We start from the raw sequence: 17362 nt of genomic DNA, 5'->3' as shown, positions 1-17362 counted from the left end.
GTTTTTGGTCAACTTTAGATTCGGTTTGGTTATTTGGGGTGCTGATTCAGAAAATTGCATTAGATAGACCACATCAGCTCTAGTTCCTGGTACAGAACATATGCCATCCAGTAGTTGCCATCTGCTCACCAACAGAAAACCATATTTAATAATCTAGACCTGATGTGGTAGTAGTAATCTTTTGTAGGTAGTCAGCTCTCCCCTCCCAACATCCCCATGGCACTATAAGAGGGTTTCGCAGGACCAGTTGCTCTCATTGCCATGTGGTTTTGAGGCAACGCTGTAGTAATGGTGAAGCTGTGAACTATATTTTTGTTCTTGTAGACCATTGGAGGTTCACAGGCCACAGGTTGGGAACCACTAGTCGAAGTCATCTTATTTCTAGTGGAGAAGAGAACAGCAAGAATACATGCAGAAGATGTTGCTTCTTCCAACAGTTTCTCCACGAAAATATATTTATTTATTTATTTCATTTCTACCCCACCCTTCTCCCCACAAAGGGGGCTCAGAGTGGCCTCACATAAGCACCAATTATGCTATCAACATATACAATAAAATTTTCAATTAAAACCGTAAAACTCAATTTAAAACATTATACAATACATTAACAAATTCAAATTCATTAACATGGCTATGATCCTATTTTCTTATATCTTGCAATGCTGTACCAAGAGGAGTACTGCACTGATGACTGGTTTATATGGCATTGGTTCTTCTGAGTGCAAAGTGGTACTTTTCTGCCTGTTCTAGGCTGTGTGGTAAAATTCTGTGAATTGTGCCTTCTTTGTTAATAATGATCATACCCAGTTCAAGTAATCTAGTAAAGAAAATTGTAAATCCAGCATTACAGTAAAGAAAACGTAGAATAATTTTCTTCTCTTGATAACTGCTGGTTGTGGGTTGAAAATGGTTTGGCTCCGACTTTAATATGAGCCAACCTAATTTGTACTTCTTGAACAAATATGCAAATAGAAAAATAATTACCCTGTGGCTCCTCCATTTTTCCAAATTTCATCATCTAGTTTTCCGACTTAAAAAAAAAACACACATATGAAAACTCACTTTAAAATTACGTTATAACAAATTGTGTAATAATACCAAGGTAAACAGAATTTAAAACATATACGGAAAAAGATTTTTTTTAAAAATGGGAAAATAACATACAATAGTGGATTATATATATAAAACATTTTCCTGCTGAGTGTTGGTTTTTTTTTTAAAAAAAAAGGGAGATGTATGCCTGAGTGAATGTGTTTGAAAATCCATGGCTAATAGCAGAAACTAAAATGGACTGGTTGTTCCTTCTTGGCATTTGCTAAACCATTTTTGTTCACAAAATGTTCCCATTCACAAATCTGGCTAGAGGTCTGGGAGTTCAGGTGTGTCAGGTTATTGGCCTCAGAGCGACTGCTAGGAGGCACAGAACAAATGAAGTGTGCAGCCTTGAAGTGGCACACTTATTGTTACTTTTTAGAAAAACAACAGATGACAAAACCTATATACAAGAATATTCACAGAAGTGTCTTCCCTGTTCACTGGACATTGCTGGAAGAAGCTGGAGTTGTTATCTCTACTCTGGAATGCTTGACGCAACAGGAATTGTCAAAAGCTACACTCTAGGCATAAATCAAAAGCTTCATGCATTTAACCCTTGCACAGCATTACATTTCCACACCAAACACAGAGTCTTAAACTGTAAGCAATATTTCATCCCAGTTAAACAACAGTACTAACAGGATCCACCTAGGAACCCAAGTTTGGGAATTAGTGCTATGTTTTATGTTTCATCTCAGCAGAAATTGCATCCCTATTTTTTTCTCACTCTCAAATATTCGAGCTTCTTAACTAACCTGACATTGCAAACTTTACCATTATTTGCAAAATAATTTAAAGCACGATAAATTGTTTCCTGTGATTAATGGCTAATTGTTTCCTGTGATTTTATTATCTCACCTTTTCTTGAATGTTTTGTTCCCCAAGTTTTTTTTTTGTTTAATCTAATTCTCCTTCATCATCTTTTTTTTGGTCAGATCTGGCAATATGGAGAATGGGTGGATGTTGTTGTTGATGACCGGCTCCCCACAAAAAACGGTCAGCTTCTGTTTCTGCACTCGGAAGAAGGGAACGAGTTCTGGAGTGCCCTACTGGAGAAGGCCTATGCCAAGTAAGACCTAATTGTATTGTCAAAGGCTTTCATGGCTGGAATCACTGGGTTGTTGTAGGTTTTTTCAGTGTAGAGAATGCCTCTAGAACATGGCCATATAGCCTGAAAAAAACATATAACAACCCTCTAAGACATAATTAATTGTGACAGAAAGCCTGTTAACAGCTGATAGCATTCAACCAACCAGTCTGATGCTACTGATGGATCTTCGGCACAACATGTTACCGATGAACCATATATGTCCAATGGTTTATAAACAAAGTGTCTATTGTGGATCTTTGAGGATGGGCATTTTTCTAATGGCATAAAATTTCCCAAACCACGGTCTGCTTCATTAGACCTAGTACATACATATCATCCTCCATTATGAGAGAAAAGTATTAGGTAGATAATTTTACAAAATATACCCAATATAATCTGCTCTTTTTCATCTCTATTAGTGTAGGGATGTGGAGAGTGTTCTCATGCCGTTTTATTGCTCTTCTTCTTTTCCCTTCATTGTAGGTTGAATGGTTCCTACGAGGCTCTTACAGGAGGATCGACTATAGAAGGTTTTGAAGATTTTACTGGTGGCATTGCTGAAGCTTATGACTTGAGGAAAGCTCCATCCAATCTGTATCAAATCATACAAAAGGCTTTACGATCTGGTTCCCTGTTGGGTTGCTCCATTGATGTGAGTTGTTAATGTTTTTATTCATTTTTGCTCTGACGTGTTGTAGAGTAACTTTGGCTTAGCATGGGTTTTTCTGCCAGTGAAGTCAATGAGATACTTTCCACTGAGAATATGGTTGAACCTGAGGTTAGACAAAACAGGAAGCAGCCTGAGGTCTCACAGCTAGAGACTTTAGTTTGCAGTGTTAATAAAAGTTGCTTCCACATTAGCTGTTTGGTCTGCAATTGACATCCTTCACTTATAGTCCCTTTTTACCAATGTTTGGTGGTTCTACAGAGGAAGAAATCTTTGTGCTACTGATTCTGGCACTTATTCCGGCTTGTCTTTTGTAACAGATGGAGGGAGAAATGGAGAATGGAAGGGAATGTCTTCTGGAGAGTCCACCTCATCTCTGTAAAGTATAGGTGAATAGAGCAGAGTAACAATATTTATTTATTTATTTATTTATTTATATTCTGCCCTTCTCACCCCGCAGATTACAGTGCACATATACATGGCAAACATTTAATACCATTAGACATACAACATATATAGACAGACACAGAGGCAATTTAATATTCCAGTTTTTCCGGCTTCATAAAGGTATGCTTGATTCCGGCCACAGGGGGAGCTGCCACTTTACCATCCACTTGTCCTTGTCCTCATTCTTCCACATGCTGCTGGAAGGTTTTATGGTGTTGTAAATTAGTCAAATTAGCCTCCCCGCATAAATTTCCTACTTGGCAGATGCAACTGTCTTTCGGGCTGCGTAGGTCAACAGCAAGCTAGACTATTAATGGTCGGGAGCTCACTCCGATCCGGGCTGGCTTCAAACTCATGACCTCTCAGTCAGTAGTGATTTAATTAGCTGGCTACTAACTAGCCGTGCCACAGCCACATGATAAAAATCTAATCTGTAAGCATCCACAGTATCTCTCTTACCAATCTGAGTGTATCTCCCTTTATGAGCCAGGTAGAGCATTAAGATCGGCTGAGGAGGTCCTTCTCTCAGTCCTGCCACCTTCACAGGTGCGATTGGTGGGACGAGAGACAGGGCCTTCTCAGTGGTGGCCCCTCGGCTGTGGAACTCCCTCTCCAGCGACATCAGATTGGCTACCTCCCTCCTGGCACTTAGGAAACTAATGAAAACATGGCTTTTCAAGCAAGCATTCAGGGAGTGAGAGATTTGGGAGTTGTAGTTGCTGGGATTTATAGTTCACCTACAGTCAAAGAGCATTCTGAACTCCACCAACGATGGAATTGAACTAAACTTGGCACATAGAACTCCCACAACCAACAGAAAATATGGAAGGGTTTGGTGGGCATTGACCTTGAGTTTTGGAGTTGTAGTTCACCTACATCGAGAGAACAGTGTGGACTCAAACAATGATGGATCTGGATCAAACTTGACACGAATACTCAATACATCCAAATGTGGACCCTGGTGGAGTTTGGTGAAATAGACCTTGACATTTGGGAGTTGTAGTTGCTGGGATTGCAACTACTCTTCAATTAAAGAGCATTCCGAACCCCACCCATGATCGGGCCAAATTTCTCACACAGAAACCCCATGACCAACAGAAAATACTGGCAACCCCCTCGCAACCCCCTGAGGGGTTTCAACCCCCAGGTTGAGAAACATTCCTATAGCCGAAGTCACTTCCTTCTGTAAGTTAACTATTACTTTTCCAGTAGTTCCAAGTATTTGGATGCTAGCTGGGAGGAATGGGTGAAACGGCTTAAATAAGAATCCAGCTCTTTATAATCCCTTCATCACACACTTTCCAAAAATACTTTATATAATATATATACCATGTGGTATCTCATTTTTTATTTACTAGTAGTTCTGAAAGGATATATATTGAATGCTGGTGTGTGTGTCTTCTTTTATGTATACCTGTTTCATTGCATGAGTGCCAGCTTTTTCTTTACTTTTGATAATTTATGAGAACATACGGTGGGTTTGGAAATAGTTGCATTTAGGACGCATCTGAGTATGGCACACTAAAAAATGAAGATCTATGATATATAAATATTAAAATACGTCCCCACAAAGGCAGGAAATACATTTTTGGCTATATATATCAAACTGAAAATAAAATACATCTATCTCTTTGAAAGGAAATCCTTCCTGAATTTGCAGTTGGCACAAAATTGCATGGAACAGCTTATACTTCAAAAGATAGAAATAAAATTCAGACAGACCTTGACAAATTTTTTTTTTAAAAAAAACAACCCTGAAGTGAGATAAATGAAATGAAATCCAAGAGACAAAGGGAGAGTCAACATTCAAGCAAACATTGTTCTTTAAACAGTTTAAACCAACAAGAACAATTGATGGACAGAAGATGAAGCCCAATGAAAATAAGATTTTCATATCCTTGTCCCCAGCCAATATGGGCATCTTGTGGAGGAAAGCTAATCTAGAAATTCTAGTGAATTCCCAACTAAATGTGAATATGTGGAGTGATAAAGTTGCAAAAATAAGTAACGCAATGCAGGTTTCAATGAAAGATCCTTATTATATGGAACTACTTCAAGTAATTCTACCTTATTCTACACCAGTCCGATGACACCTAAAGTCTTGTGACTCATTTTAAACACTAAGTTAAAATGAATAGGTTTAGTTCGGTGGTGCAGTGGGCTGCTGAACTTGTTGACTGAAAGGTCGCTGGTTCGAATCCGGGGAGTGGGGTGAGCTCCCACTGTTAGCCCCAGCTTCTGCCAATCTAGCAGTTCGAAAACATGCAAATGTGAGTAGATCAATAGGTATCGCTTCTGAGGGAAGAGAAGTGCTCCATGCAGTCATGCTGACCACATGACCTTGGAGGTGTCTATGGACAATGCTGGCTGTTTGGCTTAGAAATGGAGATGAGCACCAACCCCCAGAGTTGGACACGACTGGACTTAATGTCAGGAGAAAACATTTACCTTTACCTTAGTTCAGAAGAGAGCAGACCTGGGGTCAGAAGTAGAGAAAACAAATCTTGTCAGGAAAGATCGAAGGTTTTAGCCTAGAGATGGGAAGATTAGAAATGGTTGGATTCTATAGTAATTGAATGCCACCAAAAAGAAAAGGACTATTCACCACTGCTTCAGTGGGCAGGGCAAGAACGAATGGCTTCAAACCACAAGAAAGGAGATTCCATCTGAACATTAGGAAGAACTTTCTGACTGTGAGAGCTGTTCAGCAGTGGAACTCTCTGCGTCCAAGTGTGGTAGAGGCTCCTTCTTTGGAAGCTTTTAAAAAGAGGCTGGATGGCCATCTGTCGGGGGTGCTTTGAGTGCAATATTCCTGCTTCTTGGCAGGGGGTTGGACTGGATGGCCCACGAGGTCTCTTCCAACTCTATGATTCTATGATTCTATGATAATGAGCTTCCGTTATAAAGTGATATATCTTGCTTGTCCTAAATCCAATTCCTAATACCAGCTGTAGTAGAATGACTGCACAAATGGTTTTAGGACGAGGCTACACTGGCCACTAAATCTGGAACCAGCCCAGAGCATTGGAGGAGCTCCATAGCCAGCATTGGCAACAAGGACTGAACCATCCACTGCACTATTTCATGTATGGAAAGGGTGATGACATTGTATCTATCTGGACAGTTGATTGATCTGATCCAGCTGTCCAGACTGCTACACAGTACCTGGATACTCTGGAGTTTCTAGTAGGCTCCAGAGTATCTCCCCACTTTGCCAAAAAGTGGAACAAATTGGGTTTCACATTTAAGAAGACGACAACTCTCACCAGAAGTCTGAAGAATGCCATGGAGACAGTCAGAAGTTGATTTCAGATGAGCCCAGGAGTTTTTGCCCATATAGTCTCACTTTTAGATAAGTATTGATTGACTATTTGGCAATTAATTCAATGGATCTGCTCTTGTTGGGGCCAAAAATTGGATTTGTGATAAGAGCGACTCAATGATGAAACAAAATATCTGTAGCGAGAGGTGTCTTCAAGCAAAATTTGGGCAGCCCTTTATTAGGCATGCTAAGGGAGATGTTTTGAGCTAGTGACTGGATGACAACGTTTCTACCCATTCAATAATTTGGTGGTTATCATTGGTCAAAGAGTGCACATTTTTCTTTCAACAATAACTTTATTTCCCTAGATTACTAGTGCAGCTGAAACAGAAGCAATCACAAGGCTCAAACTGGTCAAAGGTCATGCATACTCTGTTACTGGAGCTGAAGAGGTAAAAACATTTTTTTCTTTTGGTGATCTGTAATGAAAACAATATTCAATAACATTTTAATTTTATCAACCTAGTCTCCATTCCCTCTCTCTCTTTCCAAAGACAGTGCTTAATATAAAATGAGGTTTAAAGTACATTTCCAAAACTTGAAATCACAATAAAATACCATTATGGATCCAAAGAATTTTAAGATGATGGATAAAAGTTATAAACAATAGTTTGAGGACAGATTGACAACTGACTACATTTCCCAAAATATGCAAAATCTTGGGAAGGTGTTTGTTTTTGTTTTTTTCCAGAAAAAAATGCTTTGAAAAAAATTGCTATTTTGAGGACTATAGTGGGAGAATAGGTAGGACTGGGTTGCTGTGAATTTTCCTGGCTGCCTGGCCATGTTCCAGAAGCATTATCTCCTGATGTTTCGCCCACATCTATAGCAGCCATCCTCAGAGGTTGTGAAGTCTGTTGGAAACTAGGCAAGTGGGATTTATATATCTGCGGAATGTCCAGGGTGGGAGAAAGAACTCTTGTCCGCCTGAGGCAAGTGTGGGTGTTGCAGTAGATCACCTTGATTAGCATTGAATAGCCTTGTGGCTTCAAGGCTTGGCTGCTTCTTGCCTGGGGGAATCCTTTGTTGAGAGGTGATTAGCTGGTCCTAATTTGTTTCTTGTCTGGAATTCCCCTGTTTTTGAATGGTGTTCTTTCTTCACTGCCCTGATTTTAAAGGTTTTTTTTTTTTAAAGACTGGTAAGTAGGTCGATTAGCTGCTGAAGGGGTGGTGAATCATTTTGGATTTTGCCCTCACTTCTCCTGTAGTTGCTCCGACCAGCTCTAGAAGAACTCCCATTCAACTGTGTGCCACTGTGCAAGGAGTTGGGTAAAAATCCAGAGTGTGTTCACTGAGCCAGGAATATGGTGGGCAGATCAAGAATTAGAGAGGGCTCCCACAAGGTCTTTTTAAGTTTCTCTTTATGATTTCAGAGTTTTTGTGCTGATCATGGATTTGAAAAAGATCCTGACAATCGAGATGCATTGTTTTTGTTCTTAATGAAGAATAGTCCATATATCATATCATCTATATATATAAATCTGTTAGGTTGGTTCAACCGGACAGGTAAACTCTAAACCCCCCCAACGAAACTGCACCAAAATTGCCATGGCCCTAGGACAACCCACTCGGTACAAACTAATCCACTCACAATTACAAACAACACAACAACACACTCACAAAGTGGCAAAACAACTGAGCATGCGCACTGCCGCAAAGTCCCCAGCGCGCGCGCACACATGGCCGAACGGCCGAACGGCACTTCCCTCCCTCCCTCGCCCAGCACGAACACGTCGCCGCCACAAACACACACACACGCATCGCAACTTCCTCCCACCCCTTCCGGCCCTGAAACACTCCTTCCCACCTCCTCCCTTCCCCGCAACACAACCAAACGCCGGTAACAACCCCTCCCCCCGCTAACTCACCACACCTCCCTTCCCCGCAACACACAAACACACACGCCGCTAACGCACACCTCCTCCCTTCCCCGCAACCCAACCAAACGCCGGTAACAAACCCCCCTGCCTTCTACACAAACACACACGCCGCTAACTCACCACCCCTCCCTTCCCTGCAACACACAAACACACACGCCCCTAACACACACCCCCTCCCTTCCCCGCAACACAACCAAACGGCGGTAACAAACCCCCCTGCCTTCCCTGCAACACACAAACACACACGCCGCTAACACACACACCATCCCTTCCCCGCAACACAACCAAACGCCGGTAACAAACCCCCCTGCCTTCCACACAATCACACATGCTGCTAACTCACCACCCCTCCCTTCCCTGCAACACACAAACACACACGCTGCTAACGCACACCCCCTCCCTTCCCCGCAACACAACCAAACGCCGGTAACAAACCCCCCTGCCTTCCACACAAACACACACGCCGCTAACTCACCACCCCTCCCTTCCCTGCAACACACAAACACACACGCCCCTAACACACACCCCCTCCCTTCCCCGCAACACAACCAAACGGCGGTAACAAACCCCCCTGCCTTCCCTGCAACACACAAACACACACGCCGCTAACACACACACCATCCCTTCCCCGCAACACAACCAAACGCCGGTAACAAACCCCCCTGCCTTCCACACAATCACACATGCTGCTAACTCACCACCCCTCCCTTCCCTGCAACACACAAACACACACGCTGCTAACGCACACCCCCTCCCTTCCCCGCAACACAACCAAACGCCGGTAACAAACCCCCCTGCCTTCCCTGCAACACACAAACACACACGCCGCTAACACACACACCATCCCTTCCCCGCAACACAACCAAACGCCGGTAACAAACCCCCCTGCCTTCCACACAATCACACATGCTGCTAACTCACCACCCCTCCCTTCCCTGCAACACACAAACACACACGCTGCTAACGCACACCCCCTCCCTTCCCCGCAACACAACCAAACGCCGGTAACAAACCCCCCTGCCTACCACACAAACACACACGCCGCTAACTCACCACCCCTCCCTTCTCCTTCTTACCTCCTCCTTCTTCTTCCCCAATCTCACCTCCTCCCCCTCCTTCTTCCTCCCCTCCCCTCTAGGCGAGAGAGGCTTCGTGCAAAGCTAGGCCCCGCACAAAGCCTCTGTTGCCTAAGCCGCGCCCCTGCCGCCCGCTTCCTTCTTGCCTTTTTGGACGACTCCGGCCAGAGGGAGGGACGACGGAAGAACAGCAAAAGAGGCGAGTGCTGGGAAGGGAAGGGAAGGGAAAGGCGGGGGGGGGGGGAGAGGAAGGGGAGGCTCCACAACACAACACAACGTCTCACAACAGAAGGAGTGACCATCACTCAAACAATTATGATTTTGTCATTTGCGAGATGTAGTTCCTGGGATTTACAGTTCACCTACAATCAAAGAGCATTCTGGACTCCACCAATGATGGAAATTAACCAAACTTGGCACACAGAACTCCCATGACCAACAGAAAGCACTGGAAAAGATTGGAGGGCATTGACCTTGAGTTTGGGAGTTGTAGTTCACCTGGACTACACTGTGGACTCAAACAATGATGGATCCGGACCAAACTTAGCATAAGCATTCAATACGCCCAAATATGAACACAGATGAAGTTTGGGGAAAATAGACCGTGACATTTGGGAGTTGTAGTCACTGGAATTCACAGTTCACCAACACTCAAAGAGCATCGTGAACCCCACCAATGACAGAATTAGGGCAAACATGCCACACTGAACCCCTATGGCCAACTATGGCCAAAATACTCAAGTTTACACACAAAGAGAGAGGGAATGAGGGGAAAGGAAGGAGTGTGAGAGAGAGAGAAAGAGGGAAAGAGAGAGAGAAAGAGGGGAAAGGAAGGAGTGTGAGAGAGAGAGAAAGAGGGAAAGAGAGAGAGAAAGAGGGGAAAGGAAGGAGTGTGAGAGAGAGAGAAAGAGGGAAAGAGAGAGAGAAAGAGGGGAAAGGAAGGAGTGTGAGAGAGAGAGAAAGAGGGAAAGAGAGAGAGAAAGAGGGGAAAGGAAGGAGTGTGAGAGAGAGAGAAAGAGGGAAAGAGAGAGAGAAAGAGGGGAAAGGAAGGAGTGTGAGAGAGAGAAAGAGGGAAAGAGAGAGAGAAAGAGGGGAAAGGAAGGAGTGAGAGAGAGAGAGAAAAAGGGAAAGAGAGAGGGAATGAGGGGAAAGGAAGGAGTGTGAGAGAGAGAGAAAGAGGGAAAGAGAGAGAGAAAGAGGGGAAAGGAAGGAGTGTGAGAGAGAGAGAAAGAGGGAAAGAGAGAGAGAAAGAGGGGAAAGGAAGGAGTGTGAGAGAGAGAGAAAGAGGGAAAGAGAGAGAGAAAGAGGGGAAAGGAAGGAGTGTGAGAGAGAGAAAGAGGGAAAGAGAGAGAGAAAGAGGGGAAAGGAAGGAGTGTGAGAGAGAAAGAGGGAAAGAGAGAGAGAAAGAGGGGAAAGGAAGGAGTGAGAGAGAGAGAAAGAGGGAAAGAGAGAGAAAGAGGGGAAAGGAAGGAGTGAGAGAGAGAGAAAGAGGGAGAGAGAGAGAGAAAGAGGGGAAAGGAAGGAGTGTGAGAGAGAGAAAGGGGGAAAGAGAGAAAGAGGGGAAAGGAAGGAGTGTGTGAGAGAGAGAGAGGGAAAGAGAGCGAGGGAAGGAAGGAAGAGAGGCCAGGCAGAGACTTCAAAACTCTTACTAAAGGCCACAGCAACGCGTGGCAGGGCACAGCTAGTATAACATAAAGGAATGATTAGATGCTTGCAGTTCTTCTTGTGGTGTTTCCCCCCACAGGTTAACTACCGTGGCCAGCCAGTGAAACTACTCAGAATAAGAAACCCATGGGGTGAAGTGGAGTGGACTGGAGCCTGGAGTGATAAGTATGCTGTTACATTCTACATTTTCTTCTTTTTAGACTGGATGACCTTCACAATGTCGCACTTTTTGTCATGTTTTAACAGTAATATCTGAAATACCATTAACTCGTCTATTTATTCATTAAAATTGATATTTATTCTCCCTCAAGGTTGATATATGTAGGATTATTTCATGTTAGTTTTCTAGCAATGCTGAGAAGAAGGTTAGGCCAAGAAATGGTGTGACTAATCCAAGGTCACCTGGGATTCTTCATATCTCAGCAGGGTTTTGGACTTTCTCACTAGTTCACATCTCAGAGGGAATTGATTGAATGGCTACATGCAGTGTACCACCTGTAGTATACTGAAGTTCCCTAGTTTTATCTAGCTCAGCTCTCTCGTGATAGAAATGATGTTCATACCTCTATGTTGAATGTTATACTGTACTGGAAATGCATTAATCTCTCTTGCATCCTCTCTGGTCATTTGTTATAATATATGAAGTTCTTCTAAAATTAGATCAGAAAAAGTTAATAAATCAAATAGCAACTAATAGGAAGAAAGTAGCATTAATAAATCAGTAGGGCCATTTATTATCTCACACCTGGGTTTCCTTTATGTTTCCATGCCTGGATAATACTGAGAAATTCACTGTTAAATAAATTACATACAAAGATTAATGCACTCACAGTCAAATGATTTTTTCTCCTCTTGCTCTTCTGCTTTTCTTATTCTTCCTTCACATGATTAACCACCAACAGTTAAAATAGTTCTGAGTAAAACTCAAAGCAGAAAGACCTCCAGATTTACATAGAATGTATTACCACTTTTCTTCTACAAGTGGGAATCTACAATTAATAAGACAGTACAAATGTATAATGTACAAAATGAATAAAAGTATAACATTTAATGCTAGTTTTAAAACACTGTTCTGGCCCAGCTTACCTGTCTGAATGTATCTCCTTCTATGATCCACCTCGGAGGCTAAGATAGTTGGAGGAGGCCCTGCTCCCGGCCTTGCAAGTGTGACTGGTGGGGAAGAGAGACGGCCTTCTCAGTGGTGGCCCCTTGAAACTCCCTCCCCAGTGAAATTAGATCAACCCCCTCCCTCCTGGCCCTTAGAAAAAACTAAAAAATTGTTATGGGATCAGGCTTTTGGTCAATAATGAGAGCAAAAGATTATAAATTAATTTAATGATGACCCGGACTGGCTCTGGAATATGACCTGGATTATGTGATTTTAATTGTTGTTTTAATCTTATGTTTCAGTTGTTTTAATCTTATGTTTCAGTTCAAATGTTTTTGATGTATGTATACATGCAGCATTGAATTATTGCCTTTGTAAGGCCACCTCTAGAAGAACTCTCATTCAACTGACTGGGATTGAGAAAGGCAGAATACAAGTATGAGCAAAATAAATAAATAGATAGTTAAAAGGCCAATAAAAGAAAAATGCAACACCCATTCACTGACAAGCTCCTTTCATAGCACACAAAAAAGTAGTTTGTCATGAAAAACCCAGCTTAATAAAAGTGTTTCCTTGCCAGTAGAAGGGGAAGAGGAAGAGGGGCATTCATGGGAGTAGTGATGGAGGGAATAAGGGGTTTGACTTTCCAAATTTGAATTCTGTCCCTTCCAGGCCTGTAGCCAGGATTTCGATTCGGGGGGGGGGGGGGGGGGGCTGAGTCTGAGTGAAAGAGGGTCTACCCTAGCAAAACTTTTGTATTGTTACCCCAATACCCCCATGCATATGGGATATATTGAGCATGGTGATCAGATCATGATATGAATAAACATAACAGTTTAAATAATGCACCAGTAAGGCCTTTTCGCAAACCACCATGAGAATTTCGGGGGGCGGGGAGCTGAAGCCCCTCACCCCCCCCCCCACCCCCCCAGCTACATGCCTGGTCCCTTCCCATGGAGTTTTCGGCCATTCCTCAGATTTCTAGCATCACAGTAACTTGAAAATTAATTTGAACATTTAGAAATACCATTTAAGCAACCAAAGAAATAATTTTCTCTGTCTCTACAATGCTAGGAATTTGGGGTGTGCGGAAGCAAAGTTTTTATCTGAGGGTGTCCCTGTTTATGGCTCCCTGGTAGCTACACACCTGGGGCTGGGCAACCTTCTTTGGTGGAAAGGTCGAGCTTTGTGTATGCATTTGACATGTCTCAGAGGTGGCAGGATTAAACTATTTAATTTTCTCCGGACATCTTTATATCTGTTCGGAAAAGGCAGAGTATAGATAAAATTCGTCTTCCTCCTTCTCATATAAAGAATGGAGTAGAAATGTAAGATCAAAATGCCTTGAAGGCACCAGATACTGCATGATCTTGGAAGCTGAGTTGGGTCAGGCCTGGTTAATAATACCTGGAAGGGAGGCTGCCAGGACGCATCAGGTGTTGTGAGCTATCTTTAGAGGAAGGCCTACCACCTCTGAGTACTCATTGCCTAAGGAAACTCTGTGAAATCCAAGGGGTTGCTATGTGTTGACAGACAGCTTGAAGACGCATGCTATGTATTACTCCAAATACAAAAACTAAAGAAAGAAAGAAAAACACTATAGAAATTAAGTGGATCATAAGGATGCCATCTGTACATTTTGTTATCTATTTAAGATTTTTGTGTGTGGAGTCAAATAATTTCTTTCCACTTGAGATCATATTGGTTTGTATTTCACATACATTTTGAGAGGGGCTGAACAGGTTTTTCCACACAAGAATAACACAGTACTACCTAATTGATGGTTTATTTTTTTGTATCCCTTGCAGTGCTCCAGAATGGAATTATATTGACCCCAAGGAAAAGAAGGCTCTGGATAAGCAAGCCGATGATGGGGAATTTTGGTGAGAACATTTCCAGCCTCAGGAGATGGTTGATAAATATGCTTTTGGAACTACAGTCCTAGACATGCATATCATTGAGTAGGAGTGAAACAGCAGTTGAATCCGTACAGGCTAAATGAAGTTTCTTTACCTTGATCTCAGTTCTATTTGAACCCATGGCATTTCTCTTGTTCAGATGTGAAAATACTTTTTTAATGCCTGAGGGTTAAAAACATCCTTTAAAAAAATCTGTTTTATTTCACTGTCTTTGGAAAGAACCAGCTTGTTAAAATGTGTGGTTCAATCACTGAATTTGGGTTGCAGTAGAATCGTAGAGAGGGGGAGAGGAACATGTTTTGGGTGGTCACTATGTTGCACCCACCACAGAAGGGGAATTCCCATATATGTACCAATTCAGTTTGGTTATTTGGGGTGCAGATTCAGAAAATTACATTGGATAGACCACAACAGCTCTAGTTTTTGATACAGAACGTATGCCACCCAGTAGTCACCATTTGCTTGCCCACAGAAAAATATATTTAATAATCTGTGGTCTATGTAATGCAATTTTCTAAATCAGCACCCCAAATAGGCCCAGGAACAGGCCTAAAAATGAAGACACCAAGGCGCCCCCACTTCCAGGCACCTAATGGAATGGCTACGCTCGGAGGGGGGGAAGTAGATAAGGCTTAGTAAAGGTTTTCCCCTGACATTAAGTGTCTGACTCTGGGGGTTGGTGCTCATCTCCATTTCTAAGCCAAAGAGCTGGCATTGTCCGTAGACACCTCCAAGGTCATGTAGCCGGCATGATTACATGGAGTGCTGTTACCTTCCCACTGGAGCGGTACCTATTGATCAGCTCACATAAGCATGTTTTCGAACTGCTAGGTTGGCAGAAGCTGGGACTAACAGCTGGGGCTCACCCTGCTCCCCGGATTTGAACCTGTGACTTTTCGATCAGCAAGTTCAGCAGTTCAGCAGTTTAACTCACTGCGCCACCGGGGGCTCCATCAGGAGGCTTATTGTCAGGCATTTCATGGGTAGTCAGCCTCTCCCCTCCCAACATCCCCATTCCGTTAGCACTATAAAAGGGTTTTGCGAGACCAGTCACTCTTGTTGCAATCGTGTAATAACAGTGAGGCCGCAGACAATATTTTATTTATTTATTTACGACATTTATATATTGTCCTCCTCACCCCGAAGGGATTCAGAGCGGCTTACAAGATATATATACAAACAATATTTATTATATTATTAGCATAGTACAATATCAGTATTAAATATTACTATGTTGTACTACACCATTATATTGTAATATTATTAGTAATATTACATGTAATATAAATATATAATTATAATATCATATTTTAGTTCTTGTGGACCACTGGTGGTCCATGCACATCAGGCTGGCCACCACTGATGTAACCCAACTAATACAAAATCATATGCACACAGTAGAAATACCTCCTTGCATCACTGTGACCTTATGTGACTTTCCAAACGGATTTCAATTTGGATTAAAAGATGTGCATATAAGGCAGGGATACTATGCAGTGTAGATACAGCCGTTACGTAGAGTCAGCCTAGATGGGATATTAAACATACCATTTAGTCTTGTATCTTTCTGGAGCTACCCCAAGACACGTTCCTGCCTGAGAAAAGGACAATATGGTATCCTTCTCTACTCCATGCACTGCATGCAGCTAGCTAATTGGAAACTGGGTTTTATCTATTGTTGAAGGCTTTTGAGGTTCTATATTATTAATTACCCGAGGGTAGCATGGTAATTTAGTCTGCTTGTATGCCAAACAAAGCTCTACCCTCCCAGAGACAAACATGATTAGGAAATTTAAGAAGCATGGCTGTTGTTACTTGTCTTAGTATCTGCTGCTTTAGGAGGTTGCCTCATTCTGCTTAGCCCTCAGTTACCCATTTTTAAATTGATCGTAGGAGGAATGAGAAAGTCTGAATCTTGTTAGGACGGTGTTGGGCACAGAGAAAAGGGGTTTAATGTTTTCAGTTCTGACAAAAATAATAAAACCTCCCATCAGAGGGTGGTATAAATTCCAAAAGGAAAATCTTCATTGTCAGTGTTGGGTGCCTGTGGGAGCTTATAGTAGCTGTGCTGGTGGGGATTTTAATTGGGACTGTGCTGGAGAAGAGGAAAGGATTAACAGTATCCCCAGTTGTGGTTCATCGTCATTCTCAGAAAAGCAAACAAACAGAGCTTTGCCTCCAAAACCTGTTATATTAGCAATTAAAAATGAAAGATACAACTTAAAGGAACATGTAGTAGGATCCAGGATATTTCTAAATTTTGAGATTCGATAAAACAAGGATGTAAATATAGGTAAGCTACTGTTCCTATTTAACAGGCTGCATGGTGGATCATACATCGTGTGGATTAAATGTGCACATTTATGTGAGGCTGAATCTAAATCTGCAAAATAATTTGTCCGTACTTCAATCCTGGTTGTTTTTGAAAACACATTCCTCCCGTTTCAAAGTAAAAACACATCTTTTAGATGCTTTAGGCCATTAATGCATTAAAAAAACCCAACAAAACAAAAACAAAAAACAAGCAACCCCCTTTTATCTCAGTTTCCTGAAGGGGAAAACAGGCTCTTTAATAATTTCTTTCTCTAGGATTCTCTCAAACCATTACTGGAAATGTAACATGCGTAAATTCTGAGCTCCCCGCTTTTGTAATACAATCTAATCTAATCCATTGTGAACTAAGGATTGTATGATGACTAGATGGAACAGGACTGATTGCTGAAAATGTCAGGTTTGAAAAGGATGTGGAGATTCCTAGAAACTTCTATGGTTTGTAATGCCAAGTAATTCTGTTGGTCCCATGACTGTCTGCTGCCTTGGCAGAAAATAAATCAATGGCAAGTGGGTATGGCTGTGCTCCAGATTCAATAAGCACTCCTGTGTTCTTTCTCTGTGGTGGCAGGATGTCCTTCTCCGACTTTCAAAGGCAGTTTACAAGGCTTGAAATCTGCAACTTGACCCCCGACACCTTGACAAGCAATCACCTTCATAAGTGGGGCATGACATTGTTCAATGGAAGCTGGCGGCGGGGCTCTACAGCTGGGGGATGTCAGAACTATCCAGGTATAATGTTTCCAAGGGGAAGTCAATTAC

General features: G+C 42.3%; 1 protein-coding gene and 1 long non-coding RNA gene across 3 annotated transcripts in view; one reads left to right on the top strand and one right to left on the bottom strand.

Annotated features, from left to right (window-relative positions):
* LOC132761387 (calpain-8-like) overlaps positions 1 to 17362 on the top strand; it is a 69239-nt gene that overhangs the window by 12188 nt on the left and 39689 nt on the right. Inside the window, exons 4-9 of the mRNA XM_060754202.2 lie at positions 2031 to 2164; positions 2669 to 2837; positions 6930 to 7013; positions 11322 to 11407; positions 14159 to 14233; positions 17172 to 17332. Coding sequence (XP_060610185.2) covers positions 2031 to 2164; positions 2669 to 2837; positions 6930 to 7013; positions 11322 to 11407; positions 14159 to 14233; positions 17172 to 17332 — 709 coding nt within the window. The remainder of the gene's footprint in view (positions 1 to 2030; positions 2165 to 2668; positions 2838 to 6929; positions 7014 to 11321; positions 11408 to 14158; positions 14234 to 17171; positions 17333 to 17362) is intronic.
* LOC137096078 (uncharacterized) lies at positions 422 to 10071 on the bottom strand. 2 transcript variants are annotated; one of them, XR_010909243.1, is made up of 3 exons: positions 9578 to 10071; positions 5754 to 5830; positions 422 to 3228 (listed from the first exon to the last, which is right to left on the bottom strand). It is a non-coding gene; the product is annotated as an uncharacterized lncRNA (long non-coding RNA). The 2 variants fall into 2 exon arrangements; XR_010909244.1 differs by lacking the exon at positions 5754 to 5830.

The sequence above is a fragment of the Anolis sagrei genome, chromosome 1 (genome assembly GCF_037176765.1).
Source record: "Anolis sagrei isolate rAnoSag1 chromosome 1, rAnoSag1.mat, whole genome shotgun sequence".
Lineage (NCBI taxonomy): Eukaryota > Metazoa > Chordata > Lepidosauria > Squamata > Dactyloidae > Anolis > Anolis sagrei.
This window is presented reverse-complemented; position numbering and strand designations above follow the sequence as displayed.